This window comes from Barbus barbus (assembly GCF_936440315.1).
Source record: "Barbus barbus genome assembly, chromosome: 27".
Taxonomy (NCBI): Eukaryota; Metazoa; Chordata; class Actinopteri; order Cypriniformes; family Cyprinidae; genus Barbus; species Barbus barbus.
Genome location: NC_136755.1, coordinates 18,596,713 through 18,615,624, shown reverse-complemented (window position 1 = coordinate 18,615,624; position 18,912 = coordinate 18,596,713). Strand labels below are relative to the sequence as shown.

At 36.9% G+C, this 18,912-nt stretch overlaps 1 protein-coding gene across 1 annotated transcript in view; it reads left to right on the top strand.

Annotated features, from left to right (window-relative positions):
• LOC306847504 (exostosin-1b-like) overlaps positions 1 to 18,912 on the top strand; it is a 94,616-nt gene that overhangs the window by 54,974 nt on the left and 20,730 nt on the right. The window contains exons 2-5 of the mRNA XM_079381461.1: positions 10,610 to 10,703; positions 12,409 to 12,516; positions 14,641 to 14,760; positions 17,084 to 17,216. Of these exons, the coding sequence (XP_079237587.1) occupies positions 10,610 to 10,703; positions 12,409 to 12,516; positions 14,641 to 14,760; positions 17,084 to 17,216 (455 nt within the window). The remainder of the gene's footprint in view (positions 1 to 10,609; positions 10,704 to 12,408; positions 12,517 to 14,640; positions 14,761 to 17,083; positions 17,217 to 18,912) is intronic.

The following is an 18,912-nucleotide window of genomic DNA, read 5'->3' as shown; positions in this document are numbered from 1 at the left end:
CCAGATGCAGTGGAACATTAAATCGGATGACTTTATTGCATTGTTTCTTCGCTACCAAATTAACTGCCTCTTCTCCTGACCTCGGGCAAAAAAAGAAACAAAAATCTTTGAAAACGGCAAAGTGCATACCAAAACCAGTCTATACAGCTTTTGTCCATTGTAGCAGGAAAGCCTTTTATGTGTGAAAGGGGGTTCATGGCAGCAGGATAGAGAAGTCACTTTGCTTTAGATTTGCACTTGCCTCCTATTATCAAACACTGGGATTCAGACCGCTTTCAGAAGTATCTCATCACCTGCCTTAGCACTTAAAGGTGTGGGAGTGGAGCTCTTTGAAGCCGCAGCCCAGATGTGCCATTTGGTGTGGCGTAAAACCACACAGCTATTTGAAGTCTTCTGTTTGTATGAAAGCCATTTTCTAAATCCCACTCTCATAGTTGGAAACAAAGCTCTAAAAGGAGGCACAAGCCATCCATATGAAGGATGGATGTTTGTTGTGCTGGGGGAAGGCAGAGTTGAGGGAATCTCGTGTTCTAATTAAACACGTTTAACCCAAGGTCATACGGTGCTGAGAGAGGGGGGGTTCGTAGGCTTGTCTTAAATGTTTTATTGAGTTTCTTTGAACTGTTAGAGCTTGGGGCGAAGCATAAGCCTTTCTGTCAGAGCCGAAACAATGCACGTGTTGGCTTTTAAAGAGCTGCTGTGGAATACGAGAGCTTTGATTTTGCTTTTCAAATAATTTGTCACATTCCCTGACATAAGGTCTTGCATTGATTTGTGAAGTTTTTATTCTGCGTCACGTGCATGTGTTTTATGCGGTAGCGAGGCCTCTAGGTGTTTGGCATCTCGCTGTCATGTTGATTGACACGTTCTAGTAGGTTTAAATTAAAGGCTTGTTCACACCAAGTGTGATGTTGCAAAGCAAAATTTCACATTAAAGTATTAAATGTTTCGTTTTAGAGTGAAATTTAGCAGTTTGGTTTCCTGGGATTTATAGAAGCGCATTGTGTTGCTTTAACATCTCGTAGCAGGAAATTTCATGCTCTGTGTGAATAGGCCTTTAAGACGCCGCTCCCATTTAATTGATTGGTTTAGTTCATGTTGATTTTCTTTTTACTGTTGCTAATATCTCAGCAGGCAGAGGGGAGGATTCATTTTCTGCCATCTAATTATTCTGGCCTTGCCCTGGCTGAAGAGAAAAGTGCCATTTCATCTTAATATTACAGTTTATGGGTGTTTGTTGATTGATTGTCAGTCATATGGATTGGGTGATGCAAATAATAATAATAAATTTATTATAAATAAAATGAATTACCTTATTTCTATTTTTATTTGGTCACTTAAATCCAAAGATTTTTATATATTATATAATTGTTTTTCTTGTACACAACTTAAATACTGAAAATAAAAGGGCCATCATTATTTTCAAAGCTTTTCCTAACAAATAAGTCTTGCATCTGTACAGAAAGCTTTTCACATTATGTAACACTTGAGTTAAAAATAAGACTCAAAGCAGTAATGTATTATATTGGATGAGACAAGTTTGACCTACAAAAAAATCCATTTGAAGTTGGCACTGTTTGATAGCAAAACAACCTCAAAATGGTCCTGATTTCATGATTTTTGATCAGATTATTTCATCTCAAGACTGTTAGAATGGCATTGGTTACCACTTAGAGGACTGATATGCTTCACTGGAGGATGACACTTGGATGCAAACTCGGCCTGTATTTGTGTAAACTCAAATGGAAAGCTCGGTTATACACAGGTGTATTTGTGCTGTTTTTTTGTGCTATCCCGACTGCGTGTGGTTTTGTGGTGTAATTGACATTTGAGACATTGTTTGTTTCCTCAACTTTTAATAATTTTTGATATGCTTTCTTCTCCTGTAAGTTACTTTAGCACACACTTTCCTCCATCTCATCTTTTATTTGATAGTTATTCAGATCTAATACTCGAATATCTCTACACATTAATGTAATTACTTTAGGGCTGCAACTAACGATTATCTTGACAAAAAACACTTCCACATTCTGCCCAATGTCCTTCAAACAAACTGAATGCTATGAAAACATAGTGCTTAATTTATTAGACCACCTGCCATAAAGAGAAAGCACAAATATTTTAGGAGTCTGTCAAAAAATTGTTTAAATATAAAATAAAAACAAAATAGTATTTATTCACATAACAAAAATGGCCTGTCTTTCATAACAGCTTGCATGCTTGCTGGTATTGTTCATGCACTTTTTGACTGTAATTTGGTATCTGAGAAAAAAAAAACAAAGTGCTTGACTTTTTCTGCTTTTCTTTCTTACAATAACAGCAATGATTATATTATAGCATTAGAAATAGCCTACTCTTACTTATGCATATTGAAGGACTAACCAATACAGAAAGCTAAAAAAATGATTTAGCCTAGGTAATCACCAATACTGTTAGTTTAGAGCAGCAGAGGCACAAACCTTACACAATTTAAAATGTGTTTTTATAAATTTAAGCTCTGTGTATATATAGGCTAGTGAATATAGCCTAGTTTAAATCTCTACATTAACAATTAAAATAATAAAGACGATTAAAAACACAAACTCAGTGTTAACCAACAGGTGAGAGGAATGTTCTGCAGGAACACGTTCACTTTGATCAGTCTTATTTCTTTATCCTTTTAAAAGGCGCCTATGAAGCGTCTGATATTTATATTCAGAAAATTACACGCGATTTTTCTCTTCATTATCGATAATAATCGGTTTAATCGATTAGTTGTTGCAGCCCTAAATTACTTATATTTAGCCATCCATTTATTGTGTGTGTTTTGTTTTCCATATCAAAAATAAATATTATACCCACATTTTCACCAGAACATGTTGCCAGATGACAGTGAGTCTTTTTTTTAATGATTCCCCCATCTCACTTTCATCATTTTTATATTCACTTCTCTAATTACATCTTTTCAGGAGTGGGGAAAGTGTTATTAGTAAGTTCTTCACTCACTTCTCTCAGTCTCAGACTGTTTATTCTGAACAGACTCTGAGTGCTTCTGCGGGCTTGCTGGGTTTCGCCTAATTGTGATCTAAAACTGCAAACCATCCTTCACCGAAGCAGGTTTAATGGCACATGATAGCAGCACTTCAAGCTTGAAGTGAGTCTGGAGATATCGGCATGCTGCTTGAATGAAGAATTCAAAGCTGCCACTTGTCAACACAGACCTGAGGATGCAGGTGCTCCATGTTACTTTGCTCTGCTTCCTGTCCAGGTGGAAAAAGAGCAGCACCCAGCCACTCTGTCCCTCTTTGCTATTCTTTCTTGTTTCTTCAGTCCATCTTTTCTCTGCAGCGTCTCTTTCTCACTAGGGTTCCTCTCTGCAAGCGTCTATCTGAGCAACCTGACACCAGCTGCAGCCTCCTCCTGAAAGAAGCCGCTGCTTTGTTAGAACTTGGTTATGGATGGTGCTTTCTGTCTACAATGTCCAAAAGCCAAATTTCTGACCTCTGGTGACCGAGTCGGCACCCGCCTCGTTTTTGTCAGTTCCCCCTCCAGCTATGTGGCATGGCCTAGTTCTAGGAGACACACCTGTATCGTATAACACTGTCCTGCAAAGGAATTTCTTTTGAAAGTGCTACTAGTTCTTTATAAAACCTGCCAAGAACATGTCCCAGTCATGTTTTAGCCCAAAAGAAAATAATTAAAAATAATGTGCCTAAAGAAAACGAAACATTTTTAAGACCATTGTTTCTTTTAAGACTTTTTATTGATTGTTTGATTTGATTTTGATCTTCAGTTGTCATTATTGTAATGCAAAAAAATCTATTTAATACATGAATTACATAAATCTTTTTTGTTATATATAATATAGTCTCATAAATTGATTCAACAATTTAAATATATAGATTTAAACAGATTATTAATGTATTTGTATTGCCATTTATGGTTACTTGTTTTAAGTTATATGGATCATTATTGAAAAATGAGTAAAAGGTCCAGATGCACTTTGATAAATCTATGTATAAAGTACTTCAAATCTATTTCTGTATATGTAATAGCCTTATAGATTTTAATTTAAATGTATAAATTATGTATGATAAATATTCTGATGATAAAAAAGTGTGCTGAAATGTGCTTAAATGCCATAAAATTAATGCCACAATACAATATTACAAATTCTCTCTCTCTCTCTCTCTCATTATCATTATTGTAATGCAAAAAGAGATTGAATACATAAAATATGAAAAAAAAAATCTAATTGTCTATGGAATATAGTTTTATAGATTAATTCAGCAATTTAATTTGAATAACTGTTGAATATTCTATTTAGATTTTTTTCAGAAAAATGTTTTTGTTTTTAATTCAAACAATTGTTTTTTTTCTTTTTGTTTTTTCTTTGTTCTGTAATATTACCTGGATATGCTTTAAATGAGATGCACTGTTTTATATAATATAAATCTAGCAAATAATGAATCCAGTGTCATGCATTCATAGCCAGGGTGTGGTTTTTGGATTTGAAGGATAAAGACTGGTTTGGCAAGCAGTCTCTGCAAGCAATTGAGAGACCCCATCTGCAGCTTTGACTGCGTGCCCTCCCTCTTTCCTTTTCTTTCTCTCCTTCTCTGTCTTGGTCACATATGGTGAGGAGATATTGCAGGTTTAGCCCTAAAATAGAATAAATTTAAATGTGTTTGCAAATAAATTAGCTAATTATGACTTTTTGTTCACCTTTAGGGGGAAAGGCTACAGTAGATGGTCTATTAGTAAAATGAACTCATATTGCCACAGAAGAAAAACACAAGTCCATTTTATAATAAGAAAAAAAAGCCATCAATCCCAAGCAATAAGACCAAACAGAACCAGTGAATTCATGTAGACTAGTTCAAAACCTCAGATAATAGGTAATGGGATCATTTTACTTATCTGTGAGGCTTGTTCCTCTTGGTATTTGGATAAAAGTAATGTAATCTAGCATTTTATGTGGCTGAAAAATTGCAAATTCAAGTTGTTTTCGTTAGTTGTCTGTATCTATAAAAGTTAGAAGTGCTGCTTTTTAACTCCAGCATAAAAGGCTCCTTTGATTTCTAAAGTTTGTCGATTATAAACCCTTCACAAGTTCTGATAGGATGCTGTTTTCCCCCTATTGCGGGAATACACAGATTCAGACCAGTACAAAGGGCTGTCACATTACAACTTCAGCCCACTTAGCTGTTTAGCGCTCTGACATCTCAGGAATATTTTAACCACTGGAGTCTGTGATCTATGAAAGAAGCGACTATTCCATCTGTAAATGCTTCTCACGCAGGACTGGAACGAGACTGCAGAGCAGGCTTGTGCTGACATGTCCCGAATCAGACTCGTGCACAGTCACGTCATCGCTGTCCTGCCAACCATCTGGATATAAACTGGTGCTTTGAGACACATCTGGTCATCAACACGCCACGCTCTAAATTGCACTTCCAACTATTCAGACCCCACAGCCAGTCAGGGCTGAAATATTCCCTTTGTGGTGACAGGACTGCCAGTATTTCACAATGCGTGTCCCTGTATGCTGACAGGCCGGCCAGTCAAGACACGTTTCTGTCCTCGTGCCCCGACAGGATAACTGGTCTATATGGAGAGTGTCCCTGTGTTCTGACAGGCCAATCAAACGGGACAAAATGTGTCCGTGTGTGAGGACAGCATAGCCAAATTTCACCACATAACTTCATGTTTTTACGTGATCTTCCTTTCATTTCATGTTCAAAGCATAATCAACCAATTCGAGAAACCTATTGCAATAGGCTCAGTCTGTTTTTCTTGGTAGAGGGGAGAGACAAATTGAAAATTTTCATGATAAACTTGTCAAATAAATTACGCTGCCAGTATAAGACGATCTTGTCGCACGTCTGCAATACGAAAGCTGATCTTTTTTTTTTTTTTTTTTTTTTTTTACAAGGAAATGCACTTAATGGCAGAACTTTTTATAAAATTTTCTTCCTGAAACAGCAGTAACAAACAAACAAACAACTGTGCAAATTCAGAACCCACCCCAACCCACAGTAAAATAATTTTCACATGGAGTGTGATTCCTCACATGGAGTGTGATGGTCCAAATCTATCTAGGAAATGCGACATTACAGAATTCGTATCTGCATCCAATACAATTTCAAAGTCCGAAAATTTCAATGAGATAGGTTGACAAAACGGAGAAAAAAAGTAGGGTCAGGAGTACAAGGGGCATAAAATGAAAGAAATACAATATTCCTATTCTCCACTATTGTTTTTGTTATTCGACCGTCTGTATCACAATCATTGTCTAAAATAGTAATATTTAAAGTCCTCCGGACCAATATTAGGACACCCTTGGTTTTAGTATCCGAAGATGAGTGAGATACCACTTCATAAAACTTATTATTACACATGTGTATATCCTCCTCTTTCAAATGGGATTCTTGAACTAACACTATATCAGTCTTTCTTCTTCGCAAAAAATCCAGAAAACCTGTACGTTTGTGAGGGCCATTTAGGCCATTAATATTACAACTCAGAATATTAAGGTCAGTCATAGGTATCGAACATAATTACTGCATAAGACAAAATACAAGTGTGAAAATAAAACCAGTTGAGTCTACCATTAAACCCCCCCCCCCTCCCCACCCTTCCCATCACTATAAAAAAAAAATATAAATACATTCCCATGAACTATGTCAGATCAAACCAAGAACAAACCTTGATCTGCCAGCACCCGTTAATGTGGTCCGTGGCGTCAACAAAAACCTGCACATTACTGAAGCACCAACATTGAACACACATTGACTAGGTATATTATTATTATTATTATTTTTATAAAATAAATATATAAATTAGAAGTGATCGCATTGCATGTTGTGTATGGATGGATGGACAGACAAATGAAGAGAGAAGAATGGATATATAGATTTATAGATATAATAACTAACATTTTCACTTACTTTTTCCCGTAATTGGCCCCTGATTTGATTCCCATGGTGTAGCTGGGGCACATGGCCATTATAAGATTATATGACGAAATGCCTCTAGGTTATCTTATATTGTGGATGCTGATTGAAACTAGCATAAGCCCTCTAATGAGCACTAATTGCTCTAATGAATTAGTTACAGTGAGAGTTCTGGAGAGAGGACAGTGCGGACACTTTATAGGGCCGCACACATGAACACATACTCATACCCGCAGGGAGCTGTAAGCGTCTCTGTGTGGCCTACTAGTAACTGGCATGTGGGAATGTGAAATCACAGAAGGCTTTGTTACGTAATGTCAGTTTCATAACAATGAATATAATTACTGTAATTGTTGATGTTTTCTCATTAAACTGTAGTTAAATGAAAAAAAAAAAGTGTTTTTGGCGTATGAATTGCTAGAGATCAGATTCAAGCTGCGGTTTAAGCTTTCTGTATAAATACAACCTCTTTTTTGCTTGCTTGAGGTTTTGCGATGCATAGCAGAAATACTGAATGTTAATTTATTTTGTGTATTGGTTGTTTTGAACTTCCGTTTTCAGTGAATTGGTTGAGAAAACCAGGTTGAGGGATTTGTGCACATCGCTTAAAAAATAGAAATTCTAAGCAATATTGCAATGATTTTAGTGCACTTTTATATAGCTTTACATTTTCTAAAGAATATTCCAGCAAGCCATTTTTGCATTTATTTGAAGTAAAAATCTTTTGTAATGTTTTAAATGTAATGTATCTACCATCTCTTTTGATAAATTTAATGCATTATCTCTGAATAAAAGTATTAATTTCTTTCGAAATGGAAAAATTTTACTGACTCAAAAAGTAGTGTATATCAAAGTTTGATTTCATTTTTGTGAATCATTTCTTTTGATCACTGTTTCGATGAATTGACTGAAATGTTAGATTTACCTGTTTGTTTGCTTGATTACTCAAAAATATTCACTTTCAACCTTTTTGTTACACAAAATATGCCATATTTACATTATGCCATCTACTCTTTATCGCCAGCTATTGTAAATGAATCTACTACTACTATCTAATTGTACTACTGAGACTACCTAATATTTTATGAATGACCAATTTGTATGCTAATATGGTCATATCACATTTGTTTATCTATTTCACACTTTAGTTAGTATTTGTGGGTTTTTCTCATGCGATTGATGTCTGGGAAGTGGAAGTCTGTGCCTTAGGCTAATTGTTCTGCGTCAGAAACAACAGCCATTTTGGCTCCTTTCCCAGTGAAGCTTTTGGGGGGAGGAAGGGTGTTTGAAAGAGAAAGTTTTAGAAAGTGGTGGAAAGCAAGAGAAATTAAACAGAGATTTTCTAAACATTACCTCATTGTGCAAGGTCCCCCCCCCATCAACCATGTGCAGAACGCATATAATTAACACACTCCGAATGGAAGCATTTAGCCGGAGTTGCTATGGAGACGGAGCATAAAGCTGCGCTTAGGGCTGTGTTTGGGAAGAGTAGTATAATTGTACCCAACCTGTGAAATAAACACAATCACAGAGGGTGATCCTCCGTTTTAGACCCTGATATTGATTCACTCGCCAGCAGTTTTCTCATAATACTTTAACACTGTTCTTTTCTCTATTGCATTTCATCTCACATAGATGTTCATTGCCATGGATTCACTTCACACAAATACTTGTGTGTGCCTGAGCACCATTAAAGACCCAAACAATTCTCGCTTGTGTATAAACACACACCATTACACCCTCTCATCTCCGCTGTGCTGTTTTAAGTGGTCTGAGCTTCCCAAGGTCAAAAGATGCTCAGTGCTCAGAAAACGAGTAAAAGGAGCTGCTTTGAAATAACATGGGCAATGCACACAAAAAACGTACTGTGGCAGAACCATTGTACAATTTTGAATTATTAGATGGTAATTCAATAGTACTTTGGTGTGTACTGAATGGACTTGCTATATATAGTTCCATGTAATAAATTCATAAAATATAATAATATATATAAATAAAAGCATTAAAACATTTGGGTTAAGTAACATTTAAGACATTAGATTTTATGCATGAAATTAATCTAAAGAGACCGTATATTAAAGTGATTTGTATATTGTTTCCACAGCATTTTCAATGTATTCAACATTGATAATAATTAGAGATGTTTCTTAAGCACCAAATCAGCATATTAGAATGATTTCTGAAGGTTCATGTCACACTGAAGACTGGAGTAATATTGCTGACATTTCAGCTTTGCCATCACAAAAATAAATTCCATTTGAAAATATATTAAATTAGGGAAAAAATCAATTGTAATGTTGTCGCAGTATGTGTACAGCTGTATAAGTGTACATACATTTTTGAATGGAAAACAGGAAGGATGAATGAATTTGAAAGGATTTGGAGAAAGAAGGAAAGGAGTGCAGAAGAAAATTAAGTGTATACAAGAAAGGATCAAAGAATGGAAGAAAGGAAGTTCAGCAGGAAGTGAGTGCAGAAGGAAGGACAGAAGAAAGTAAAGAATGAAGAATGATAGAAACAATGAACTTAAAGATTTAGAGAAGGAAAAAAGGAAGAAAAAGGTTGGTTTTAATGGGTTTTTATACTGTACAAACTGTATGTGCTATTGCCCTACACCAACCCTACCAACCTAAACTTAGCCCTCACATGAGACCTTTCTGCATTTTTACAATTTCCAAAAAACGTTTAGTTTATTTTTAAACCCGTTTTACAAATGACACACACACACACATACATACATACATATGCATATATATATTTCAAACACTTGGCTATTTTGCCATTTGAAGAAAAATATTTTGAGAGGAAAAAAAGGCTTTAGGCAAAGGACAGCCTAGTGACCAGTGGTTGATGGACTGTATGGAAAAGCATAATTTCTGTCCTGGGTTCACACAGCGAGGAATGGAGGGATCCTCAGTGTTTGCCGACTGTCTAATATTGCTCCTCAGGTAGCTAATCTACGTGAAATGGCACCACAGAGACCAACGCTCGCCCTACAGCCTCATTCATATTCTATCACATTAACGCGGGATCAGTCCCATATCCAGACAGCTGGGACGCGTGCATGTGTGCTCACACTCGTGCCTTGTTTGTTCACTTTGTGACAGAATGGCCTCTGTGCCTCGTTTCGTTCTGTAGGGCTGTGTGTGTGTGTTTGTAGCCTGCCATTTCAGGCAGTGTTCAAAGTCAGCATCTACCAGTGAGCTGAGGAGGCAAACGGCACAGCTGCTCTGGAATCAGCAAGATCATCACAAGGCAGATAATGGCAGCACGTGGAAGTCAGCGTTGCACAACCTTCACCTTACATGCTCACCAGTAAATGATGAATGATTTTCTGCCTGATAAATAACTGCCTGCTCCTTTAACCTCCAGACCTCTTTGACGCTGTATTTTTTGCGTGCTCGCATGAGAGGACAGGAAGCCATCTGTGTCAGTGTGGCCGCCCTGAGCTCTGAGCGCAGGGGCTGAGAGATGACTGTCTCTTTGATGTGGGGAAAAACATGGCTGTCTTCTCAAGCACCTGATTGTGTGCACGCTGTTTGTTTCTGCTCCTCATGAATGTGCCTGTGTGAAACGGGCAGGTGTGGAGGATGGAGGGAGGGAGACTGATGGAGAAAAGACACTTAAAATCCACGAAAGGCATTTGTATCATTTGTTTGTGTGTGTTTGCACAGGTATGACTATCGTGAAATGCTGCACAATTCCACTTTCTGCCTGGTTCCGCGAGGACGACGACTGGGATCCTTTCGCTTCCTGGAGGCTTTGCAGGTGAGCACACATCTGTCATTCAGTCTATGCCTTTTTCTAGTTTTTCTTTTACTTTCCTATTTGCTGTTTTCTTTTCCTTTTAATTTCATTTAGTTTCTATTTCCTTTCCTTTGTATCTTTTATTGTTTTTCTGGTGCCTCCCCCTCCCTTCCTTCCTTCTGTGCTTCTTTCATTCCTTCCTTCCTTCCTTCCTTCCTTCCTTCCAGACTTTTTCATTCCACACTTCCCAGTATCCTTCCTCCTTCCTTCTCTAAATCCTCTCAAGTTAATTTTTTTCTATATTTCCCTCCTGTCTCACTTTCTTCCACCCTTTCTTTCATTCTGATTCTTTCTTATACACTTACTTCCCTCTGCATTCACATCCTTCCACCCTTCATTTCTTGTGCACTTCCTTTCCTTTTAAACCTCCTTTAATAGCTTCTTTCCACACTTTTATCCTTCTGTAGTTACATACTACTTTTTATTGTTCTTTTTCCTCCTTTTCCCCCCTTTTCCCCATTCTTCTCTAAATCCTTCCAAGTTCAAAGTTCCTTCCAAAAATGTTTCCTCTCTCCTTAATTATTTACTTGCTTCCTTTCTTCCATTCTTTGATCCTTTTACACTTAATTTTCTTCTTTCCCTAAATCCTTTCAACCTTGTTCATTCTTCCTTCTTTCCCTCCTTCCTTCTTCCTTCTTTCCCTCCTTCCTTGCTTTTTTGCACCTTTCCGTCTTTTCTCTGATCCTTTTTTGTACATTTTACTTCCTTTGGCACTCACTTCCTTCTGCCCTTCCTTTTATTGTTCACTTCCCTCGTTTCATCCTTCCTTCCAAGTTCATTCATTCATCCTTCCTTCCCAATGCACTTCCTTTCTTTTTTTTTCTTTTTTTATTCTTTCTTGCACTTATATTCTTTTGCACTTACTTCCTTCCGTTCCTGTCCTTTCTTACGTTCCCTAAATTCCTCAATTCCTTTTGTAGTTTCCTACCTTCCACACTTTCACTTTCTTCCTTCCACTCTTACTTTTGTCTTCCTTTTATTGTGCAATCCTTCCTCTCAAGTTGAAAACCCTCATGGAACTAATTATAACTGCATACTAACTCTGTCCCTTCCTGTCACCTTTTGGATGTTAATTAAATGAACATTTATGAACCTTTCTTTTTTTTTAACGAACAATTATCGCCCCCACTAGTTACTTTGAAGAGATTTTATCATAAGTGTGTGTGTGTGACCACTAGAGCTGAAGCCCTGCGGCGCTCGGTGCTCAGCTGACACCTTTATGACCTCTTGAGTGGCAGGTCCTCATTACGTCAAACAGCCGTCAGACACAACAGCTGCTCATCCTTCCATTTCTACACATCTCCCGCACTTCAAAGGAAATTCACTTTTCTCTCCTCAGCCCCTCTTCCCTGTTTTATAGGTTTTTTTTCCCCCAACCTACATATTTTCTCTCTCCCTCTCTGTATTTACTGTCATGACGTGTAACTGAATAAGTGAAGTGGATGTTGATCTGTAGGCATCTGTACGCTGGACTCTGAGTCTGTATCAGTAACGAGGCTAATGGCTTTTCTGGCATTCAATAGAAACAATTTAATATGCATCCCATTGTTTGTTCTGTTTTTTATTTATCCATGCGTTTTCTCTCTTTGTGCTGTCCTGTAATCAAAACACGGCACATGTGACTCACGCTGTGACCCCATCACTCTGTGTGTCTGTGTGTTTGTAGGCGGCCTGTGTGCCGGTCATGCTGAGTAATGGTTGGGAACTCCCCTTCTCGGAGGTCATCGACTGGAGCACAGCTGCTGTGATCGGGGACGAGAGGCTCCTACTGCAGGTCCGAAATCTAATGTGTTTTTATTGCATCCTTTCCAAAAATCTCTATTATATTCTGCTCAAATACTTTAATAGTCGTGTCAGACATTGTGGCTGAAGCTTGGTTAGAGCTTTTAGACCACCTTGCCCAGTTAAGCTGGTTAATTATATTCAAAAACACCTAAAATGATTCCCACAAATGTTCCAGGATTTCCTTTGTTAAAGAGAAATTCTGTGATCGTTTATTCATCCTCGCGTCATTCTAAAGCTATATGACTTACTTTCTTCTGTGATACAAAAAAAAAAGATATTTGGAGAAACGTGTGGAGATTTTTATTTTTTTTTTGTCTATATGATGGAAGTCAAAGGCAAGCAGATTGAAGTGAAGTGACATACTGCCAAGTATGGTGACCCATACTCGGAATTCGTGCTCTGCATTTAACCCATCCAACGTGCACACACACAGCAGTGAACACACACACCGTGAACACACACCCGGAGCAGTGGGCAGCCATTAATGCTGCGGCGCCCGGGGAGCAGTTGGGGGTTCGGTGCCTTGCTCAAGGGCACCTCAGTCGTGGTATTGAGGGTGGAGAGAGCGCTGGACATTCACTCCCCCCACCTACAATCCCTGCCGGCCGGAGACTCGAACCCGCAACCTTTGGATTACGAGTCCGACTCTCTAACCATTAGGCCACGACTTCCCCGATTCTTTGGTTTCCAACATTCTTCAAAATATCTTCATGTTCCACGGAAGAAAGAATGTCATACAAGTTTAGAACAACATGAGGGTTAACAAATGATGACACTATTTTCAGTTTTGGGTGAACTCTTGAACAATGGAAATCCTGGAGCTTCACAGTAATTGTGACCTAAATTATTATTATATTATGGCTGTCAAAAGATTAAAATATTCACAATTAATCCTGTGATCTTTTGTGTTCTTTTTATATATATATATATATATATATATATATATATATATATATATATATATATATATATATATATATATATATATATATATATATATATATATATATATATATATATATATATATATATATATATATATATATATATATATATATATATATATATATATATATATGCTTTCAGTTCATTTTTAAAGACAGAAAAATTATTTTTCTTCGCTCAGAGGGAATACATAAATTACTTGTTAATCTTTGATGATAATTACATACAAAATGTAACTTTGCAAATTATATTTTTTTTAAATCTCCCATCTGGACTCACTTATAAATAAATTTGCCATTTAAGGTTTTTCTTAGAGAAAGTTTCTCTATGATTGTTCCCTAAAACGTCAAAATATGATTCGAAACAATCTCAGGTATGTTAAGGGAGAGAGGAAGCCATTCACTTGGTGGTGGTGGTGGTGGTAGTAGTAGTAGTTAGTAGTAGTAGTTATAAGATGATCCATTTTAATATTTATAATAATGCGAAAAACTGTCCAATATAATATGCCTTTAAATAAACACACATTGGTGTTGGTAAACCCACAGTATGGATTCACGGCAGTAGTTGTAGTCGTAATAACTAAAATAATAATAGTACTAATAATAGTACATTTTTATTAATTTAATAATTAATTAAATGTATTACTTTATAATATATTTTGAATATAATTTAATAATGAATAATAATTAGTATCATATTTTTATTAGCATTATTAATGTAATGGTAATAAGGAATGATATTATGATATGTCTTTCGATATACACATTTGTTGATGAAGGGGAATTTACTGATGGACTGAGACAAAACAGGTTGAAAACTTGGATCGTGTTTGACGTGATTTTTGGTCCTGGATCAACATTCCTGTCAAACGAAGGATGTTGATCCAGGACGTCCTACTTGGCTGAAACGCATTGTTTGCTCTAAAACACAGCTTGGACTGGTTTGACCCTCTTAATCTGATATGATCCAGTTTTTCCATAAAGACTATGATGCAGATTATTCAGGTTATATGGATTTCATTTGTGTAACCAAGCAGTATGAGATGCCATACACCTCATACACCCATATCCCTCTGTTTTCCCTTGTTTCATTTGTTCTGTTCATACATAACCTCTCTAGCAGCAGGGCGCTGATTTATCACTCTCTCTCTTGCTCTCTCCCCGTGCAGATCCCGTCCACGGTGCGCTCCATTCATCAGGATAAGATTCTGGCTCTGCGACAGCAGACGCAGTTCTTGTGGGAGGCCTACTTCTCGTCCGTGGAGAAGATTGTGCTCACCACTCTAGAAGTAAGCGACGACTGTTCAGTCACGCCGTCTCCCACTGTCTCTCACTCTCTCACACACACACACACACACGCTCTCATTCCACAGCTGTGACACTCACAAGAACCGCTTCAGACACACAGGCTGGGTTCAAATATTTTGGCAGAAAGTGTCGAATTATGATGATTTATTAGGGGTTGTGCTAAGTGCGCACACATTCTCATGCCTTGTTTAATTCTGTATGTCCCCTTTATCAGTGTCTAGGAAATGATGCGAGCCCTTGGTTCATTGACCTCTCGTTAGAGAGATTTGCTTGACTTGCATTTGGCCAGACATAGAGCTCAGATACAGAGGCCCTAAAAGTATTTGGATGCTTTTGTGCTTTTCGCTGAAACTTCTGTTTATTTGGCACTGTTATATATGAAAAATATTCTGTCAAAAGCTTTGTTAGTGTAACCGTTTCCCCCTCTTCTTAGATTGATATGTCATTGCCGTCCATGTTTAGCAACTGGCAGTGTCATACAATGCATAAGCATCTACAATCAACAAATCACTGCAATTAACCCCAGAAAACTATGAGCTAGTGACAGAGCTGTCAGAGCCCCCCAGCCTCCCACGGCGTGGGTGCAGCGTCATTGCAATTACAGCTAGCATCCGAAGAGTTGCTTTCATCCGCTGCCCTCCATTTGGAAGATTGCGGCCATCCTGTTGCGAGATTCAGTCGTCAATCACATGTCTTCAGTCACTAAAAGGGAGGACTTTTAGCTGAGCAAGAGAAACGGCCTTTCATCAGCTGCTCACATTTGGTTTTTAAGATGACAGGTGGGGTTCTGCAAGGTTGAAAGACCACGGCTTAATATCAACGCTCGTGTCAAATAGTTATTGACTGCTCCAGAGGGGAGCAAGAAGAAAACACAGGGGAAACACTCAAACTTGTGCTTTATATTAGTTACCTCAGATGACATTTTGTAATATGATATAATATAATAATATAATATAATAAAATAATGTTCAACAGTTTGGGTGTGTAAGATTTTATTAAATTGTTTTTTAAAGGCTGAATTTGTTTGATAAAATACATTTAAAGCAGTAATATTGTGGAATATAAAATTTAAAAATGCTGATTTGCTGCTCAAGAAACATTTTTTTTTTTTTTTTTTTTTTTAAATCAGTGTTTAAAACAGTTGTGCTGTTTAATATTTCAGGTTCTTTTGATAAATGCATAGTTCAAAAGAGCGGTGATTTATAGCGAAACATAATGCATAATGCAAAAAATAAATATTTTTACTTTTAATGCATCCTTTCTGGATAAAACTATAGATTTCTTAATAAATGACCCAAACTTTTGAACGGATGTGAATTACATTATGCCATTTTAATAAAAGTATAATTCTTAAATATATCACACGAAAAACAGATAATTTCAAGCATTTTTTTTTTTTACTAACAAAAAACTATAAAAATAACACTGGGTGTTTTTCTAAATCTGTTTGTTACTTCTAAATTACACACTTCACCTTGAATGCCTCGTTTCTTTACAATATTATTTGAACGCTTCAATTTGTTGCCCTGGTTCCTCTTTGTTTAATCATTCTGAATCGACATGCATGATTAGTCTTAATTACCATTATGCAGAACGAGTTACGAGAACGAGATCTTCCCATACACCTGAACTAATTATGCAGCTGTGATTCTGTCTACAGAAAATGTCTGTTTGTATTGGAAAGTTATATTTGTGTGCGTGGAATGAGGTTGTCACTGGAATCTCACCATCTTTCAACTGATGAATACATTCCAGATGTAGTGCTCAGTAAATTCTACAAGACTTTTGTCATTTGTACCACAAAAAAGCCTCCAGGCTAGTATTAAGAAGCTGCAATAAAGACACAATCTCAGAGACATCCAGCTTGTGTGGAAACCCATTCCAGTTGCCAACGATTAGGCTGTCACTAAGCCAAGCCGCTTTCACACCAAGGGGCACAATATAAACCAAAAACGACGACGACAACAAAAAAGCCTATCAGTCTTTGTCTCTTTTTACAGCAGCCATTCATCGCTGAGAGCCTCACTCAAGGCCAGAGAAGCAATTGCTCCTCTTAATGCTGGAGCAGCTGATTGGCATGATGAGAGTGGTGAAATTGCTGGAGCATTTGATCATTTGTCTCATAGTTTATAGACCCAGAGCTGCACCTCAACTTGAAGTTTCAATTTGAAACATTAATTACCATTTCACAAAGACTTCTCCAAATGACAACTTCACAGCTCTCATGGGCGAGGAATTTAGCTGGAGTTGTTTAAACAGGCTGTAATGAAGGCTTTTTATTTGTTTGTTTACTTGTTTGTGTAGATCATACAGGACCGAGTACTTCAGCAGACCTCCAGGAGCAATCTGATGTGGAACAGTCATCCCGGTGGACTTTTTACACTACCCCAGTACTCATCCTACCTGGGCGACTTCCCTTTCTTCTACGCCAAACTTGGTAATTGACAATCATCATCTTTATAGCACATAGTTTTTCCAGAGTTAAAGACAAACGCGGTTTCTAAAATTACTTTTCTTTTCCCTATAGTGCACTGTTTGGAGGTTTGCCATTTTTGTAGTGTTGTCCAAATTCCAAGTGAACAGTGATGTAGAGATTTCTTTTATACCTATGATACGCTGAATTCTTGCTGAAATAATATTTTATAATCTAATGGTGAAAATGTTGAGCAGAGGAATAAGAGTTTGTCGCTTCCTTCGTTCTAGCAAAGTTTTTATTATTTACATTTATATTGTCATTTAGCAGATGCTTTTATTCAAAATGACTTGCATATGAGGACAATGGAAGCAATGAAAATCAACAAAAGAGCAATGATATGCAAGTGCTATGACAAGTCTCACTTAGCCTAACGCAGTACACGTAGCAAGGGTTTTTAAATTATATAATAAAAAGAAAACCGATAGAATAGAAAAAGAATAGAGCAAGCTAGTGCTATTATGTGCTGCTAATAGTCTTAAATTGTCATAAATTAATTTAAAGTTCAAATGTAACATTTTAGTTATGTTTCCATTAATTCTATCAAAAATGTCAACTCAAAAGAGAAATGTAAAAAATATATTGTATAATGTAAATATGACCTGTGCTGGCAAAATGAGTTGGAATGCGCACAGGCTAATTTTAAGATACAGACAAAAAAAGTGAAAAATGTCGGTTTTCACATAAATGAGTTCATTAAGTCCTCGTATAGCAATCACAATGCTCCAAATAGTAATTAAACATCTAAAATGATCTTTATTTGTACGTTTTCTGAAAGGAGTACCTTTTCTCCACTCACTTATTACGCTGCCGCTTCCATCAGTGCGCGATCCCGATATGCATACTGTATACACAGTTACAGTATTTAAGTAGGCTATTTACATAAACAATCTTTTATGTCTTCAGTGAACATTTTGGGGAACTGTTGGGAAAAAATATATGATGTGTAACATTATATCCATGCAGCACAGTAGGACTTACTATATAGCCCGCGTGTCTCATTCATGTTGGGCAGTGGCTATTTGCAATAAGTGTAAATAGATGCTATTTAAACTAGGTGTAAATAGCAATTAGATGTTATTTACACTAAGTGAAAATAGCATATTTTCTTAGCAATAGATGCTATTTACACTGCATTAAAAAAAAATATATATAGGAACAGTATTTCTTCTGATTTCGCTCAGTTTCTGTTGATTTACATAGTGCATTTATTCTGTATGTCACGTTGACTGTATAGGGAATGAGTGAACAAGTGAGTGATTTTGGACACAGCAAAAGTCTTTGACTTTAATATTGTTACACTTTTCTCCTAAACTTTCAGAAACTAGTCCTGCATGACATTTTGAGGTTGTTCAAATGTTTCTGGAATTAATGAGCTTTCTAAGACATGACAGACAGGCATTATGGGACTTTCAGATCCGCTTTCATCTTTTACAGACGTGGGTCTTGTCATAACCAAATTTGTGACTAGCCTCATTCAAAACCCGAGTTGCGTTGTCTCTGGTTCTCTCCTTTGTCATCATCTGATTTATTTTTAAACACCCTCTCCTGCCATCTCTTAATTGCAGAGGTGTCTTGATATCTACAAATTTACCATGTAGCTAAGTGACAACCATTGTACAACATGATAGATTATCGACCAGCCCTGTGTAATTGGATT